The sequence below is a fragment of the Dendropsophus ebraccatus genome, chromosome 13 (assembly GCF_027789765.1).
Source record: "Dendropsophus ebraccatus isolate aDenEbr1 chromosome 13, aDenEbr1.pat, whole genome shotgun sequence".
In the NCBI taxonomy this organism is placed as follows: Eukaryota; Metazoa; Chordata; class Amphibia; order Anura; family Hylidae; genus Dendropsophus; species Dendropsophus ebraccatus.
This window is the reverse complement of record NC_091466.1, coordinates 49554518-49570302: the sequence shown is the minus strand read 5'-3', so window position 1 is coordinate 49570302 and position 15785 is coordinate 49554518. Positions and strand designations below refer to the sequence as shown.

At 43.8% G+C, this 15785-nt stretch overlaps 1 protein-coding gene across 2 annotated transcripts in view; it reads right to left on the bottom strand.

The window, feature by feature from the left end:
- PELI2 (pellino E3 ubiquitin protein ligase family member 2) overlaps nucleotides 1-15785 on the bottom strand; it is a 58161-nt gene that overhangs the window by 10555 nt on the left and 31821 nt on the right. For both annotated transcript variants that reach the window (XM_069951132.1, XM_069951131.1), the window contains exon 2: nucleotides 6616-6745. In XM_069951132.1, coding sequence (XP_069807233.1) covers nucleotides 6616-6745 — 130 coding nt within the window. The remainder of the gene's footprint in view (nucleotides 1-6615; nucleotides 6746-15785) is intronic.

Sequence of the window (15785 nt, the reverse complement as noted above, 5' to 3'; positions counted from 1 at the left end):
GTGGCCGCACAGTAAAAAACAGACACAGCAATGGGAGATAAAAACACACAGGAAAGCAGAGAGAAGAAAAAGCAAAGGACTTTTTATAGAGGAAGCTATAAAGCCATTGCTGGTAAGAAATACCACCTCCCCTTCTCCTCCTCCATCAAGGTGTTAATGGCCACGGCAACATATATTAATGTGTGTAAAGGAATTTGATTAAATAAATAGACACCGTTACTTAAAAAAAAAAAAAGTTTGGGTTAAAACCCCCCACCATTTGTTAACCAGAGTGAGGAGAAGTGCTTGGCCGACTGCGCTCTGGCTTACTGCCTTTGTTGTCTTGCCACGGGAAATGGTATCCAATGTAAGTCTATGGAAGCCATCTCCTACAATGAGACTGAGATCGCAACAAACCGGGGAGTGAAGCACGTAGCTGCGCGCTTCTCCTGCCTCCTGAACACCCAGATCCTGACTAATCAAAAAACTTTTGGCAGGTGTGTCAGGGACACTTTAAATCCTCTTGCAACTAAAGTGTTGATGAAATTATATTAGGGAATTACTATTAACAGCTTATGGTCTAGTTAGGTTTAAAGGGGTTATCCAGGGCTACAAAAACATGGCCACTTTCCCCCTACTGTTGTCTCCAGTTTGGGTGGGGTTTTGAAACTCAGTTCCATTGAAGTAAATGGAGCTTAATTGCAAATCACACCTGACCTTGAGACAAGAGGGGGAAAATGGCCATGTTTTTGCCACGCTGGATAACCACTTTAAGAATCATGACGTCCTGCTGAAAACCTACTGGACCCACAGATTTTATGATTACTGGGATGCCAGGGGCAGCAGGCGGTTACTGGGTTCAACTAGGTCCTATGAAGGCCTATAGGTGGCCATACACAAAGTAGTATATTGATTGTTGAATGAATAAATGAATGAATGACGGTTTAATAAACTCTTATTTTGCTGACACAGAAATACACAATTTAGTCCATTAAAGGGGTAGAACGCAAAAAAAAAAACAAAAAAAAAAAACTTTCAAATCAACTGATAATTTCCTTTCAATAAAATTTTCAAGTCTTTCCAGTACATATCAGCTGCTGTATGTCCTGCAGGAAATGGTGTATTCTTTCCAATCTGACACAGTGCTCTCTGCTGGTGTCAGGAACTGTCCAGAGCAGTAGCAAATCCCCTTTATTATAGTATGTACAGTTTTGAACTGAATCTATAATGGGGTCCCGACCCTTTTTTCCCCCCTCTTTTCTCTCTGTATTCCTTAAAGTATTGTTGTAAAAACTAAAAAACTTCAATAAATAAAGATTGAAAAGAAAACCTCTCCTGCTCTCCAAACTGGACAGAATACCTGACTTCCTGTAGAACAGGCTGTCCAGGCATGATGGGAATTGTAGTTTTGCAACAGCTGGAGGGCCGAAGGTTCCCCATCCCTGCTGTAGAACATACACTAGCTGATAAGTACTGGAAGACTTTTTTTCTTCTACAGAAATAAATCACAAAATCTTTGGCACCAGTTGATTTGAAAGAACATTTTTTTGTGAACTATCCCTTTAAATCCCTCAAGCTGGCCATACATGATTAATACCACCAGTGTATGACAGACCACTATGTCGCAGTTCTTTCAGAGTCTTCTCTGTTTTCAAAAACTCACAGTTGTCTAAAAAACGGACACATGAAAGTACCCTGGTAGGGTTTGTCGCATGTGGGTAAGCCCAGGCCCAAACATGGCAGTACTAATTGGCATTGGCCACCATGTTACAGGCATAGTCAAACAAACTAGCCACCACAATGCATAGGCCGCAGCGTGAGAACCTGACCGTAGGGTTTACAGCGGTCACGGAAATCTGCAGGTTTTGAGTTTATTTTAAAGTAGCGATTTCCAAATATAAATATAACAAAATAGCGTGTAATATGGAATAGGGGCTCTATAAAACGTTGGATTAGACCGACGATAGATCTTGTAACAGCTGCAAGACCATATTCCTGAAATATTGAATTATCTGGCCACGAGGAGCAAATATAGAATTATTACTTCATATTACGCCGAATTATACCCTTCACTTTGTGCCCCTGGGAACCGAGGCATTCAAGGTTATATGTGATCAAGGCAGAAGGATCCCTTACATAGCAGAGCTCAGTCCTAATCTCCTTTGATGGTAATACCTACAGAAGAACACACCTTTCACAGAGTATTATGTAAAGCCGCAGAGGCTTAGAGGAAAGTCTTGGGGTCTAAGAAAGGTTAAGAACAGGGTGTGTGTGTTCTGGGGATTCAGCAGAGAACTCCACAAGTTGCAGAAGTTATGCAGGCGGTTCGGAGAACTCCTACTCGTGTTCCTAGTCTTGGCCGAAAACCATGTAACAATGCGAGATTGTTTAGAAGAGGCAAACAGTGCTAAACGCGAGACGCTGAAAACACGGCCGGCGCGCATCCCAAAACAGATCTGTTTCTTATAAAACATCAACACAACGCCCGAGATGTATCTGCACTGTCGCCAGGAAACTTTAATACATGAGGACATACTTCAGAGCGTCTAAAGCAGGGATGGGGAACCTTCAGCCCTCCAGCTGTTGCAAAACTACAATTCCCATCATGCCTGGACAGCCAAAGCAAAGCTTTGGCTGCCCAAGCATGATGGGAATTGTAGTTTTGCAACAGCTGGAGGGCCGAAGATTCCACATCTCTGGTCTAAAGAGACACCAAGTCTAAGCATGGCAACTTCTCCCATGTAATGTCCAACACATTTCCAGCTCCACAAAATATTGCAACTTTAAAAAAGGGACGTGTCAGTATTAAGCAGTGTCAGCACTGTCGAATCTATCAGGCAGAGTCTATGGATAGACATTTTTCTAGAAAAAGGTTACTAGACTGACCTATCGATAGACATCCCTTCCCTGTGTGCAGTAGTCCAGTGGGCGGTCCTATTCGGTAATTGACAGCTAGCTTTGTGTGCTTATTCATAAAGTGAAGGCTGTCAGGTCACTGATTAAGACTGCCTACTGGACTCCTAAACCAAGAATAAGCAGAGAATATTAAAAAAAATATATATATTTTTATATAATATATATATATATATCATGCCAAGTCAGAAGCAGATTTTCTATCTGGTGGCTTCTGTCTATTGTTCCCTGTTACCTGTCTAATGTTCTTCAATGGGATTAGACAGGAAATCTGCCCCCCACGATCGCTACTTTATCACATCTCGCTCCAGAAAGAGTGGCGACAGAGGATAAGATGGTATAAGCAGCTTTATGGTTTCTACTTGGATGACCAGGACCATTAATCTCTGGTTACCCCTTCTGCCTAATTGTGTTGTCATCTCCTGTAAAATAAAATCAAAACCCCATTAATCTAATAAGCCGGCTTCTTGCTAACATATCCTCATTTTCCAGACAATAAGAAGGCTAATGAGATCTTAAGATGATGCTTTCTAGGGATGATTGGTGGTAGGAGACAAAGCAATAAAGATCCTGAGAAATAAGGAACTATTGGGGGGGGGGGGGGGCTACAGCACAGCCTGTATAGCATGGGGATCCTAGTGATTGGCCTTAACTAATTTTATGGATAATACAAATGCTGGGCTGTGGAGAGTCCAGATTTTACATTTACATCTATTAAAAATTTCAAGCCTTCCAGTACTTATCAGCTGCTATATGTCCTGCAGGAAGTGGTGTGTTATTTCCAGTCCGACATAGTACTCTCTGCTGCCACCTCTGTCCATGTCAGGAACTGTCCAGAGCAGTAGCAAATTCCCATAGGAAACCTCTCCTGCTGTCCAGACAGGAAATACTACCACTTTATGCAGGACATACAGCAGCTGATAAGTACTGAAAGACTTGAGATTTTTTTTTAAATAGAAGTAAACAACAAATTTATGGCACTTTCTGCCACTAGTTGATATAAAAGAAAAAATGGTGAACGATGCCTTTAAAGACAATCTACTGTGAAGGGTATACATGATACCCTTTTACGTCACAGGTCATGAACTGGTCTTTAGGTGCTCGGCATCTCTGCACATGTGTTACAGGTGATGTAAGTTATTGACCTCTTACCTAAAGCAGGTCGGGTCATATTTCCATTACTCCCCAGGTGACAGCACTGGTCTAGGGATACAGGTAAACTCTTCTACCATTATGCTGGGTTACACTGGATTTGTGTCTGCATTATAGGTCCCAAAAAAAAAATTATGGGAATATGAGCAAATGCACATGCACTGAAATAAAACAAGCTCGATTTTCAGGACATGAATAAGCCCCATTGAACTGTGGAAGGAGGAGGCAGCACCCAGTGACAGGCACCCTGGTCAATGGACACTTATCTCTAGGCTGAGGCTCCATTGTGCACCTGACAAGTGGATCTGCCAGATTTCCTCTAAAGGATCTCAGCGTTTCTTCCTATGCCCATCACAGTCTACATAGTAGGATGTACAGTATGGATTATTCGGTGTTAAACAGACTTATTAATATACATGACACATTATAATTCCTTTAACAATAGGTGCCGATCTGCCAACAATATAGAGCAGCTGTAAAATACATTGTGATTGAGACAGAAGATGCTCCAGACATATAGAGCCATTAATATTGGATGAGGAAAATATAGATTTTTTTTTTTTTTTGTTACTGGCAAATGAATCAGACTTTCCAATAAACTCAATTATGCATAAGCTTCTTGCGACCTCAGAAATGTCTTCTAATGAGAATGTAATGCAGGTCCCATCTCCAAGGGGGCGGTCAGGACTTCCTCGCATTATCCACAGATGTTTGGGTGGAATTCACATGTGCAAGTGTTCAGATAACATTCCATATATAGCAGTAGACACGACGGGAACAAAATGTTCATGTACAAACCCTGGACAGCAGCAGAAACAAACACGGCGCGGCTCTGCATCATGTACTGAGCCGCTGCGGCGGCCAATAACTTTCCCAAACTTAAAGAGGGGAGGACAAGTCAGCAGTTACAGGAAGAGAAAGCGCTCTCCTGACACGGCTATAATAGTAAATACTTATAATACCCACAACATTGTGCCGCTCCTCTGTTATTCTTCCTGGAAATGCTAGACTATATTGACAACAAGGTGTCAGCGGAATATAAGTATTTACTACAGCAGACATAAGGAGAGTGACCAGTCCATTCTTTGAGTGGAAAGGCGCAGAGAGCGGAGGCAACCCACTGAAATAGATAGCAGGTGGGATTCAGGAGCATAGTCTGCGGGTGGGGGTTCTGAGCGGAATCTCTGCGTTGATTAGATAGTGTGAACGGGCCCTTATACAACAATCTAAACTGAGAAGATTGAAAAGCAAACAAACATAAATAAAATAAATAAACTAACAAACCAGACAGATTCACTTAAAGGATTTTTTGGCCCACTGACCTGGAGGAGTCAGTCTGGCTAGAACAGATGTAGTTGTAATGCTGAAGACGACCAAATGGGCCATGTCACACACTTACTATAATGGGAGTTGCATAACCAGTGTAGCGCCATGCACTACGCTTCTCTAGTTTCCGTAATGAGACAGTTTTCTTAGATGGAAAATGGGGGGGGAGGGGGAAGAGGGCAGCTGGCAAAATCCCCTAACTGTGGCTTATCCCCATATAAACAGAAGGATTAATCCTCATCTTTGACATCTGAAGTCAAATACATCACACCTGGACCGGACCCTTATACTGCTAGCGCTGGGTTCAGCTGGCCTAGACCAGTAACTGACTAAATCAGGCATCAGGCATGTCAAAAATTATTGATCACAGCAGGTTTTGGCAGTGATACCCACCCTGATCAATAACTTTTGACATGACTGATGACATGCCAAAAGTAGAGATGAGCACAACTCAAGCATGCTCGAGTCCCATCGCTCGGCATTGGAATACCGGTGGCTGAAGTTGAATACAGCCCTAGGGAGTTCATAGGTTATAAATTTTTCCCCGGGCATCCAACTTCTCCAGCCACCGATTCCAAAATACCGAACAACTGGGCTCGAGCATGATCGAGTTGTGCTCATCTCCCTCTTTCTCTCGCTCTCTCTCTAACACACACACACTAATATTATATATTACATATATACACATACACACACATATTTTATATATATATATATATATATATATATATATATATATATATATATATATATATATATATATATATATATACACACATATACACATACACAAATACAGTTTTATGGGGCTGACAGTCTAATGGGTATGGGGTCCTTACTTTCCTGATACAACAGGGAAGAGAAGAATCAGGCATGCTGGATTATAAATTGCCCTATTCTTTTGTTCTTTGAAAAATAAGCTACCACCAGAGTCATCCTGCAGCACCTTACCATTCCCCTCCGTTCATGAAACATGAATGCTCAGCTGACTGTACATGGTGTATGTAGGGTTTGGGAGGCAAGCTATTGCGTATGTACAACTACCTTTACACTATCTGCCAAATAAACGCTCAGTCATGGCTGCTGCTGTTTTCTTTATAGCAGCTCCCTAGAAACTACAGCAATATACACTAGCATGGCTGGGCATACAGCTGGAGTACAAAGGAACACATAAAACCTTAATGCATTGATTTCTAGCAGCAATCCATTCTAGTCTCAGGCTTACAAGTGAACCGCGTCACCCACCTTAGAGGCTTGTGGAGTAGAGATCACGTGAACGCTGCTGGCTCTGACACCATTAGATTTAGGCCGCTTATAGAGTGCAAATCTGCTTTTCCTTCTGCCTCGGTCTCCATTAGGAAGACAGCCATTGTACCTAAAATAATAAGGATAAAAAGGGGTTAAATAACAAAGCGCTGCAATACTGTGGACTGGAATTACAACATAGACATTCCTCATATCAGCGTCTATGGGAGGGAAGTCACCTGCAGCACAGCCGGCAATAACCACATTAACTCTTTCCCTTCTGTACGGGTCCTTGTATTATAAAAACGGACACAAGTATATATATTTTTTGACCTCATCAAATATAAGCTGGCAATAGGGATCAAGTCATGTATTAAATTTTCATCTTAAAGCGGTTGTCCGCTCTTCTGTAGATAGCAATGAAAAACTCAGCAACTCTCTAATGTCCTACAGAAACAACTAGGCCGAAAACCTGTCCATACTGAACAGACGACACAGATGGGAGCTTGCAGCAACATATCTAGCCAGGACTATGCGGGATCTGAACACCGGACAGTCTACACTGATACATTGCAGAAGACAACAGAGGAAGGAAAGCGACGTCTCTGCCCATGGCTTTAGCTCACAGAGGATTACCTAGACTGGATACATTAGCGTAATCCCCCCAATGGGATGCACTTCAGGCTATGTTCACATGTGTATTGGAGTCAAAGGTGATAACATGCAATACTATTCTTTCCTATGCTATACAGCAAAAAAGGATAAAACGGAAACCACTGAACATGGGTAAATAGAAGCATTATACTGGTCTAGGCGCATCACAAAAAGTGGTCTTTACATTTGTGTACATGTCGCTATCCTCTTCAAAGAATAAATTATGTATGTTAAATGTAAGCACAAAAGGCAACATGAACCAAGCTTTAAAGGGGTACTCCTATCTCAGCTAGGCAGGTAGGGGTCTGACTGGCAGGACCCTATGCAATCTTCCTTGCAATAAATGGAGCATATACCGCACCTGCACTCTATTCATCCTATTCTTCTGAGTTTTTTAGGGTTGAATTAGGTGCAGGCCATGGCGGGCGCCCCTGTTCTCACAATCTGAGGGGTCCTGGTGAGCGGACTCCCAGTGGCCAACTTGTTAACATGCTAAGGCCCCGTTCCCACTGAGGAAAGGTAGCGGAATTCCGCAACGGAATTGTCCGCCGCGGAATGCCGTTTCCCGCTCATAATGGGAGTCTATGGGAGGCGCGCGCTCCTGCCCTGTCCGCGCTGAAGAATGAACATGTTCATTCTTCAGCGCGTACAGAGCAGGAGTGCGCGCCTCCCATAGACTCCCATTATGAGCGGGAGGCTAACGGCATTCCGCGGCGGACAATGCCGTTGCGGAATTCCGCTACCTTTCCTCAGTGGAAACGGGGCCTAAGATGGGAACACAACTTTGTTATTTTCATCCTTGAGGTTTTGCCTTCAAAGATGTGAAACAAATTACATAAAACACAACGTACGAACAGGTAAAGGGATTGTGTGAGGCTCCATATGTTATGATAATCCTCACTTACAAGGGAAGTCCAGCGAAAATTTTTATTAAAGTATTGTATTACCCCCCAAAAGTTATGCAAATCACCAATATACACTTCTTACAGGAAATGCTTATAAAGTGCTTTTTTCTCTGTACTTTACTGCATCAAGGCTTCATTTTCTGGATAAAATGGTGATGTCACGACCTGACTCCCAGAGCTGTGTGGGCTGTTGCTGCTGGAGAGGATGATGGCAGAGGGATGCTCAGTGTCCCTCCAGTGCCCTGTGTCCCTCAGAGTCCCCCTGCCATCATCCTCTCCAGCAGCCACAGCCCGCACAGCTCTGGGAGTCGGGTCGTGACATCACCATTTTATCCAGGTGAAGTGAGGCCTTGATGCAGTAGTAGGTGCAGGGAGAAAGCACTCTATAAGCATTTCCCGTAGTAAGTGTATATTGGTGATTTGTAGAACTTTTGGGGGGCAATACAATACTTAATAAAAAATTTTGCCGGACTTCTCCTTTCATGGCAATATGTATATAGGTTATAAGCTTTGGCTGCCACATGTGCATATGAGTTTAGACGTACATGAATGGAGAGGGCCAGGGCGTGAGGTCTGTCACAACATTAGAGTCACCCGGACAACCCCTTTAAAAGGAATAAATAGAAATGCAATAAAGAATGACATTTCCAGGACATATTCCTAGCTTATGGCGGATAATATGATCGGCATGGCCCAGAGCACCGTAGGCACCAAACATGAATAGGACATATCCAGAAACAGAGCCAGAACTTCCCAAGGCTGTAAATCTCTGCTTTTAAGATAAGAGAAGCGGCTGAGAACCTGGTTCATAAATACATTATGTTACGAGAAGAATTATGATAAGGACAGCTTTGAACAATTAAATTTTTCCCTTGTCTAGAGTCCAGCCATTCAGAAACATGGTGTGCTAAAAGGTATATTCACTTCTCCTTGTACCAGTACAATGCTAGTATACATCACCCCCCTGGTATGCCAACATATACCACAGCATACTGGCCCACTAAGTTTAGTGAGCTGAACTAAGTCAACTAGTGACTTTGTCAAGTCCATTGCCTGCAGATGGGATGAGCGCAGTTACTAGTTGACCACGTTCAGCTCACTTATTAGGCCATATTGGTTATCACCCAGCTTTCTCAGACCCCTGAACCCTAAATTTGCCAAGTTATTCTGCTATATTTATCCGCTGCCCACACTGCTGTCTAAGCAGATCTGCCATTCAGGATTCCAAAAAGCCTCCACTGGAGGTGTAAAGGCGGCCATATTGGCCTTCACTAGACTCTTCAAGATGAATAATAAAAGGCTCGGTAGGATCTGAGGTAATCCGAGGACTCCTCAAGGACTAATATTTGGTTTCAGGTGGAGATGCTCTTTAATTTTAACGTCTCGCACATGGAAATGAGAACGGCCGCTCGACGGTGAACAAAAGACGTCTATTTTAAGAATTGTGTTTCCTTCTGTCGGTGGAGCAGATAAACCCCCTGTCTATTCTTCAGGTGGGAGCTGACAAGACTTGTTTAACGTGAAGGATGAAAAGGACAGGGTACATTAGTCTGGTGCTCCAGAGTTACTGATCCGTGACACAGACAGAGGAGGGATGAGAATGAATGGGAACCGTTTGTCTGCGGTGTATGGGGGTTAGACGTGGAAGATTTAGAAGTCTAAACACACATTTTGGGAATTCCTCCGCCACACACACCGTTTAACCACCACAATAAAACAAAGCGTGTTCTGACAAAGGAAGACCTGGAGCACCAGCACAAAGGAAGCCATTGATGTCGAGAACGTTTTATCCTCCAGTCAGATTTTCGAGTAATCAGACGGGCCGCTCCGAGCATGTCAGGAGAAGACTTCCTCGGTGTGCGTTCACATGAACAGCTGTACTGCACAGGAAACTCTCATTAACCTTTATTCATCCCTAATCCTCCCAGTCATTCCACGGAAACCTCCCCAGTCATTCGGGAGCAGAGGTCCCATGTGTCCCACAAAAGGCTCATCCCTTCCCTGCAAATATTTAACTACTTAAGGTTTTTTCCTCAGACCGACATCCTTATTTTACAAGGAATAGTTTTTCATGGCACAATGATGAAAGAGAAAAGAATGAAGTACAGGGTGTGGAAATTTAAAGTGGACAGTAGGCTACTGAAAGCTCAATATGAAATTAGAAGGGAAGCGTTATTTAACCTGTAAAAACCAATGACCTAAAAAGGCCATCAATATTATAGACTGGCGAGTGTCAGAGTCTGCATCCCCACCGATCAGCTGACTGAAGACCGACAGCCGCAAACCTGTTTGGACTTGGGAACACCATTGTATCTGTAGCATGGTATACTGGTTTTAAATAGATGTCTCTACATAGAAGAGTCATTTATTACACTATTCTATGCAAGAAATAAGCAAAAAAAAAAAGCCAGTGGTCGCACCCGTGCACCTAGGATTTCACTGTATTGAGCATTTTAACTAGCAGCCAGCAGTGTTATCTCTGGCTGGTCTCCCTGAGATCAGTGATGTCTCTCTTATGGCTCTACTAGGCATTGCCCCCACCTAGCCAGAATCCTGCTCCACAATGATGAGGGGCAACACCCTGAAACAGCTGTCTGCGGATAGATACCTGGTCTTAGTTTTTCCCTTGTCATTACATTGACTTATAGGGCCACTTAATATGGTGGTTTCCCTATAGGAGCCACCGCTTGCCCGGGTCCTTCCTGAAGGGATATCTGGCTAGTCCTGTGTTTCGAGACTCTTAAAGGGGTTATCCATCGCTACCAACAAAAACATGGCCACTTTCCCCCTACTGTTGTCTCTAGATTGGGTGGGGTTTTGAAACTTAGTTCCATTGAAGTAAATGGAGCTTAATTGCAAACCACACCTGAACTGGAGACAACAGTAGGGGGAAAAGTGGCCATGTTTTTGTAGCGCTGGATAACCCCTTTAAATGAGGCTCCACCGACTCTCTTTTTTGCATATTCATGTTTCCCAGGGAGCAATGCACCTATGATTTCACTACATTAAGTGCTTTAACCAGCATTCGGCAATGTTATCTTTGGCTGGTCTCTGTTTCTCTTATGCAAGAAATAAGGCATATGCACATGTTCCACACAAAAAGTGTCAGGTGAAGGAATAGCCGGAATTTATGACGAGCATAGGGTTCATAAAGGGCCTAAAGATCCCAATACATCTTTTGACTAGTTTGGCCGTCAGTATAATGTGTATGGGCTTTCCCAACCATCTACTGACAATTGACGTCAGTGAAGATAGGGGGTCAGGCTTGATGAAATATCACCATTTAACCCCTTTTGTTCTGGCAAGGTAAGCCTCAGCCTGAGAGTTCTGAACCCTTCAATAGAGAACACCTGAACGATCGGCCATACTGAACATTCTTGTGTATGGGAAGGATGGGCGGGAAAGATAAGAGAACAATCGTTCAACCATCAGTTATTGAAGGTGCATGGCCAGCTTTACTTTAATCTCTAAATATGGAATAGGACGCAGGTCACACATAGATAAAAGGACATCGCTCTTTAAAATTGGTATTCCAACCTCTAAAAAGGTATCCAAAGGATAGGTAGACATGCCTGATGTTGGGGGATCTCAAACAAGATATGGGATGTGCCTGACCACAAGAGGTCTGACTTATGGGATACCCCACGTTCCTTAGAATGGGACCAGACTCTCCTGGATGAGTATAAAGCGCTGTACTCAGCTATCTAGGGCAATTCCATAGAGAATTAAAAAGGCGAGTGTGCCAACCTACTGCTCCGTTTAGGCCATGGAGTCGGTTCCCCTCAAGAGGGCAGGAAAGAAATTTTTTCTTTTAAGCAGAAGTCAATGTCAAAGTAAGTTCAGAGATATATTTAGAGCCAAGAACAGTGTATGTGGGGTGCCAAATGGCATATGGGAGGGTGACTACACGGCTACAGATTTAACAATGAGGCCTAGGAGCTTTAGGCTACGCCTCTGATGCCATAGACGGGGCTCAGCTTTACAGCTTTCACACCAAGCCGTAATATGCTGATTGTGGATGGACAGACTCCTCTTTTCTGGTCAGATTTAAGCCCTGGACCTCAGTTTTATAAGCTACCGTGCTAACCACACCGCCACACATTCCTAAATGTAGCTTTGTATTCACGCTGCGACCATTCAATCTGGTTACGATTGGAACAAAGTTTCCAGGAAACACTCATAAGCCAGAGGACGTCTCCCCTTTCACAGGGCCTTACTGCTATAACTCATTTACTACATGCTGGTGGTGCCTGCAGCAGTTTGTCGCACATTCAGCTTCAGAGCGTGCCAGCATTTTTTTTTTCTGCTAACTCTGCCATTAACATCCTCTCTGGATTGTCACAGGAGCCGGAGCCAAAATCTTTTCAGCATGTTTTGGGATAAGTGGCTTAAGCGCAGGCTAGATATCCAGTTGGCTCAATGAAGATTATGCATTCAATGTTAATTACCACGCCGCCTCTTGCTTACATCAACCCCCCCCCCCCCCCCCCCCCCCCCAATCCCTCTATCCTGCAAGGCTTTGTGAGCCCAAGAAAGCACAAGCAGCAAGAGTTCCAGGTCATGTAGCCCCCTGACATGATGCGAAGAGGTCAGCCAGTGGGCCATGTCTACTCCAAAAACTGGACCAGGGCACAATAACTGGAAAGTTCCCTGGCAAAACCCCCTTCCCCTTATACACTCCAGGCTTACTAGCCTGTTAGATATTCTGTAAAGACATCGAGAATCTCCCTACAAGATGGGCACAAGATCCTATTCCAGATATACATAGGCTTTTATACAGGTTATCCCAACATTTAAAGTAACCCTTTATCTACAAAAAAAAAAGGGGATATATAGCTGATCAGTGGGGGTCCCATTACGAGAACGAAGGTCAACAGCCCCCGTGGAAGAATGAAGCAGCACCATGCATACCTGGCACTTCCAAACATTACTGAGCCTCAGAGAACGTATGAATTCTCAAAGTCCAAGTGAATTCAGTAATTGTCGAGTATGCACACTGACGCTCCATACATTTGGGGGACATTTGTAGCATTGGTGGGGTCCCAACAGTCAGACACCAGCTAATCAGCAAGTTATCCCCTATCTTGTGGATAAGGCTAACACTCTATCTTGGGATAACATCTCTTTAAGGGATTTTCCACTAATGTATATAGGATAGGCCATTAACATCTAAACGCAAGGTGCTGACACCCCAGCCAACTATCTGTTCAGTGGTGGCTGCCGTCTCTATGTTATGAGTGGAGTCAGGGCAGATGGAGTCAGTTACTGTGTCGCGGGTGTGCTGGGTTACTACACCTCAGCTGTCATTCCCTTCTATTGGAGTGAAGCTAGGCCATTAATACTTTGTGTAACAGGAGACCCCTTTAATGCCACTTACATGTTTGTCAGATTTGACCAATTTTAAAACAGATTCTCTCATAAAAATCTGACATCTCACATAAAGAAGGTTTCTATATTCAGGTTCACAAAAAAAAAAAAAAGATAAAAAACTCTTAGGAAAAAGAAAATTAAAAAGCATCCCTCTCACTTTAAAAGTTTTTACATCTTTATGGCTTTTTTTTTTTTTTTTTTTTTTTTTTAAAGCAATAGCATTTCAGTGCTTAGACTCCCAATGATCTCCAGGATGAGCAGGGAGAAGTGCACAGCTGAGCACCTCTCTCCTGGCAACATGAGCTGGTCCTATAGATTTACATTAAGTGTTCATCTTGCTCACAAAGTACATATGCATGCACAAAGCTGTGAGGCACAAAGCTTCTAACCAACCATTCATTTTAGGAACTGGTTGGTGACAGTGCTCTTACATCTAGCAATACATACTTACTCATCTGCAGAATTCCTCATTGGGTCCCTGCAGGGAGGAAATACCCACTGAGTGATGCAGGGCATTAGCAGCCACTTCCTGCAAGGACCCGGAAGTGGAGGCTACCAGGGAATGAGCGCCCCAATACCTGCAGCATGAGATCGGGCAGGTGGGTAAACAAACTCTTACACGGAGCGATGCGGAGAGAAAGCAAGCGCAGACCCTTTTAGGTCAGCGTTCGCTTACTCCTTGTTCCCCCGCCCGCTGCTGGCGCTATTACATGCACCGACAGCAAGTGAGGAGGAGCGGGTAAAGAGCCGGGGTGGGCCATCCGAGCAGCCCATGGGAGACAGTGGCTGTCTGTTGCCGCCGCCCTGGTTACACAGCGGTGGCTGCAGATCCTTAACTGGCTGATCGTTGCCGTTTCAGCCTGTCGAAAGGCAATTGATCGTTGCCTTCTATTCAGGGCTGTGGAGTCGGTAAGCCGCAGCTCTGACTCAAACTCCGACTCCTGAATTTTATCAGGACCGACTCCAACTCAGACTCCTGCTCCTTCATAAATGGCCAGTCATATACCAGGGGAGTTATTTATCACACTGGCTTAGCAGCTTCTCCCTAATGTCCTATATGATCCTGGGGCGACTTCTGAGGGAATAAGGAAACATATAAAGCAACTTCTCCTGTGTGTGCAGTGGATGCAGCCAGTCTCCAGCCTCCATGTCCTGAACAACTCAGAACTAGACTAGATGGAGCAAATGGTCTTTTCCTGACAATCTGACAATCTTCTATATTTCTAACTAAATATTCACCATATAGAAAGACACACTGTTAACAATGGCAGATCCCTGTGATATAAAGGTCAGACATAGTGATATAGAGAGAGGTTACACATAGTGATATAGAGAGGGGTCAAACATAGTTATATAGAGGTCACAGTGATATAGAAGGTCACTGTGGGGGCACGCAATAGCACACACACACAGCCTGCTGCAGCTATAGCACACATACACACAGCCTGCTGCAGCCATAGCAAACACACAGCCTACTGCAGCCATAGCACACATACACACAGCTTGTTGCAGCCATAGCACACACACAGCTTACTGCAGCCATAGAGCACACACACAGCTTACTGCAGCCATAGAGCACACACACAGCTTACTGCAGCCATAGAGCACACACACAGCTTACTGCAGCCATAAAGCACACACACAGCTTACTGCAGCCATAGAGCACACACACAGCTTACTGCAGCCATAGAGCACACACACACACACACACACACACACACAGCTGCAGCCATTGAACACTGAAAAAAAACACAATCTTCTCCCAGAGAGAAAACACCACACTCAGGACAGAGCTGTGTGTATGTACACCTACACTACTTATGTCTTCTCCTCCTCCTCTATATTACACAGGATATCTTCATATAACACTGCTGCTCATATACAGTCATCCAGCAAGAGAACAGCACAGATCTCCCCCCACACAATGGTCTCTTCCAGCTCAGAAACTGCCAAATAGTGACTGACAACTTTTCCATGACTCCCTTATCTAATAGGGCCAGTGTTCTATTACTGATATATTCCCAAACCACCCTTATGTAATAGGGCCAGTGTCCTATTACTGATATATTCCCTGACCCCCTTATGTAATAGGGCCAGTGTCCTATTAGAATGTTGCTCATAATATATATTCAAGAGCAAAACTTGTAAAATTCATATCAAAATTCAATTCTACATTTTTTGTAAAGATTTTTTTAAAGCTGGAGTCATTTTTTTCCAACTCCGACTCCAGCCAAAACTAGC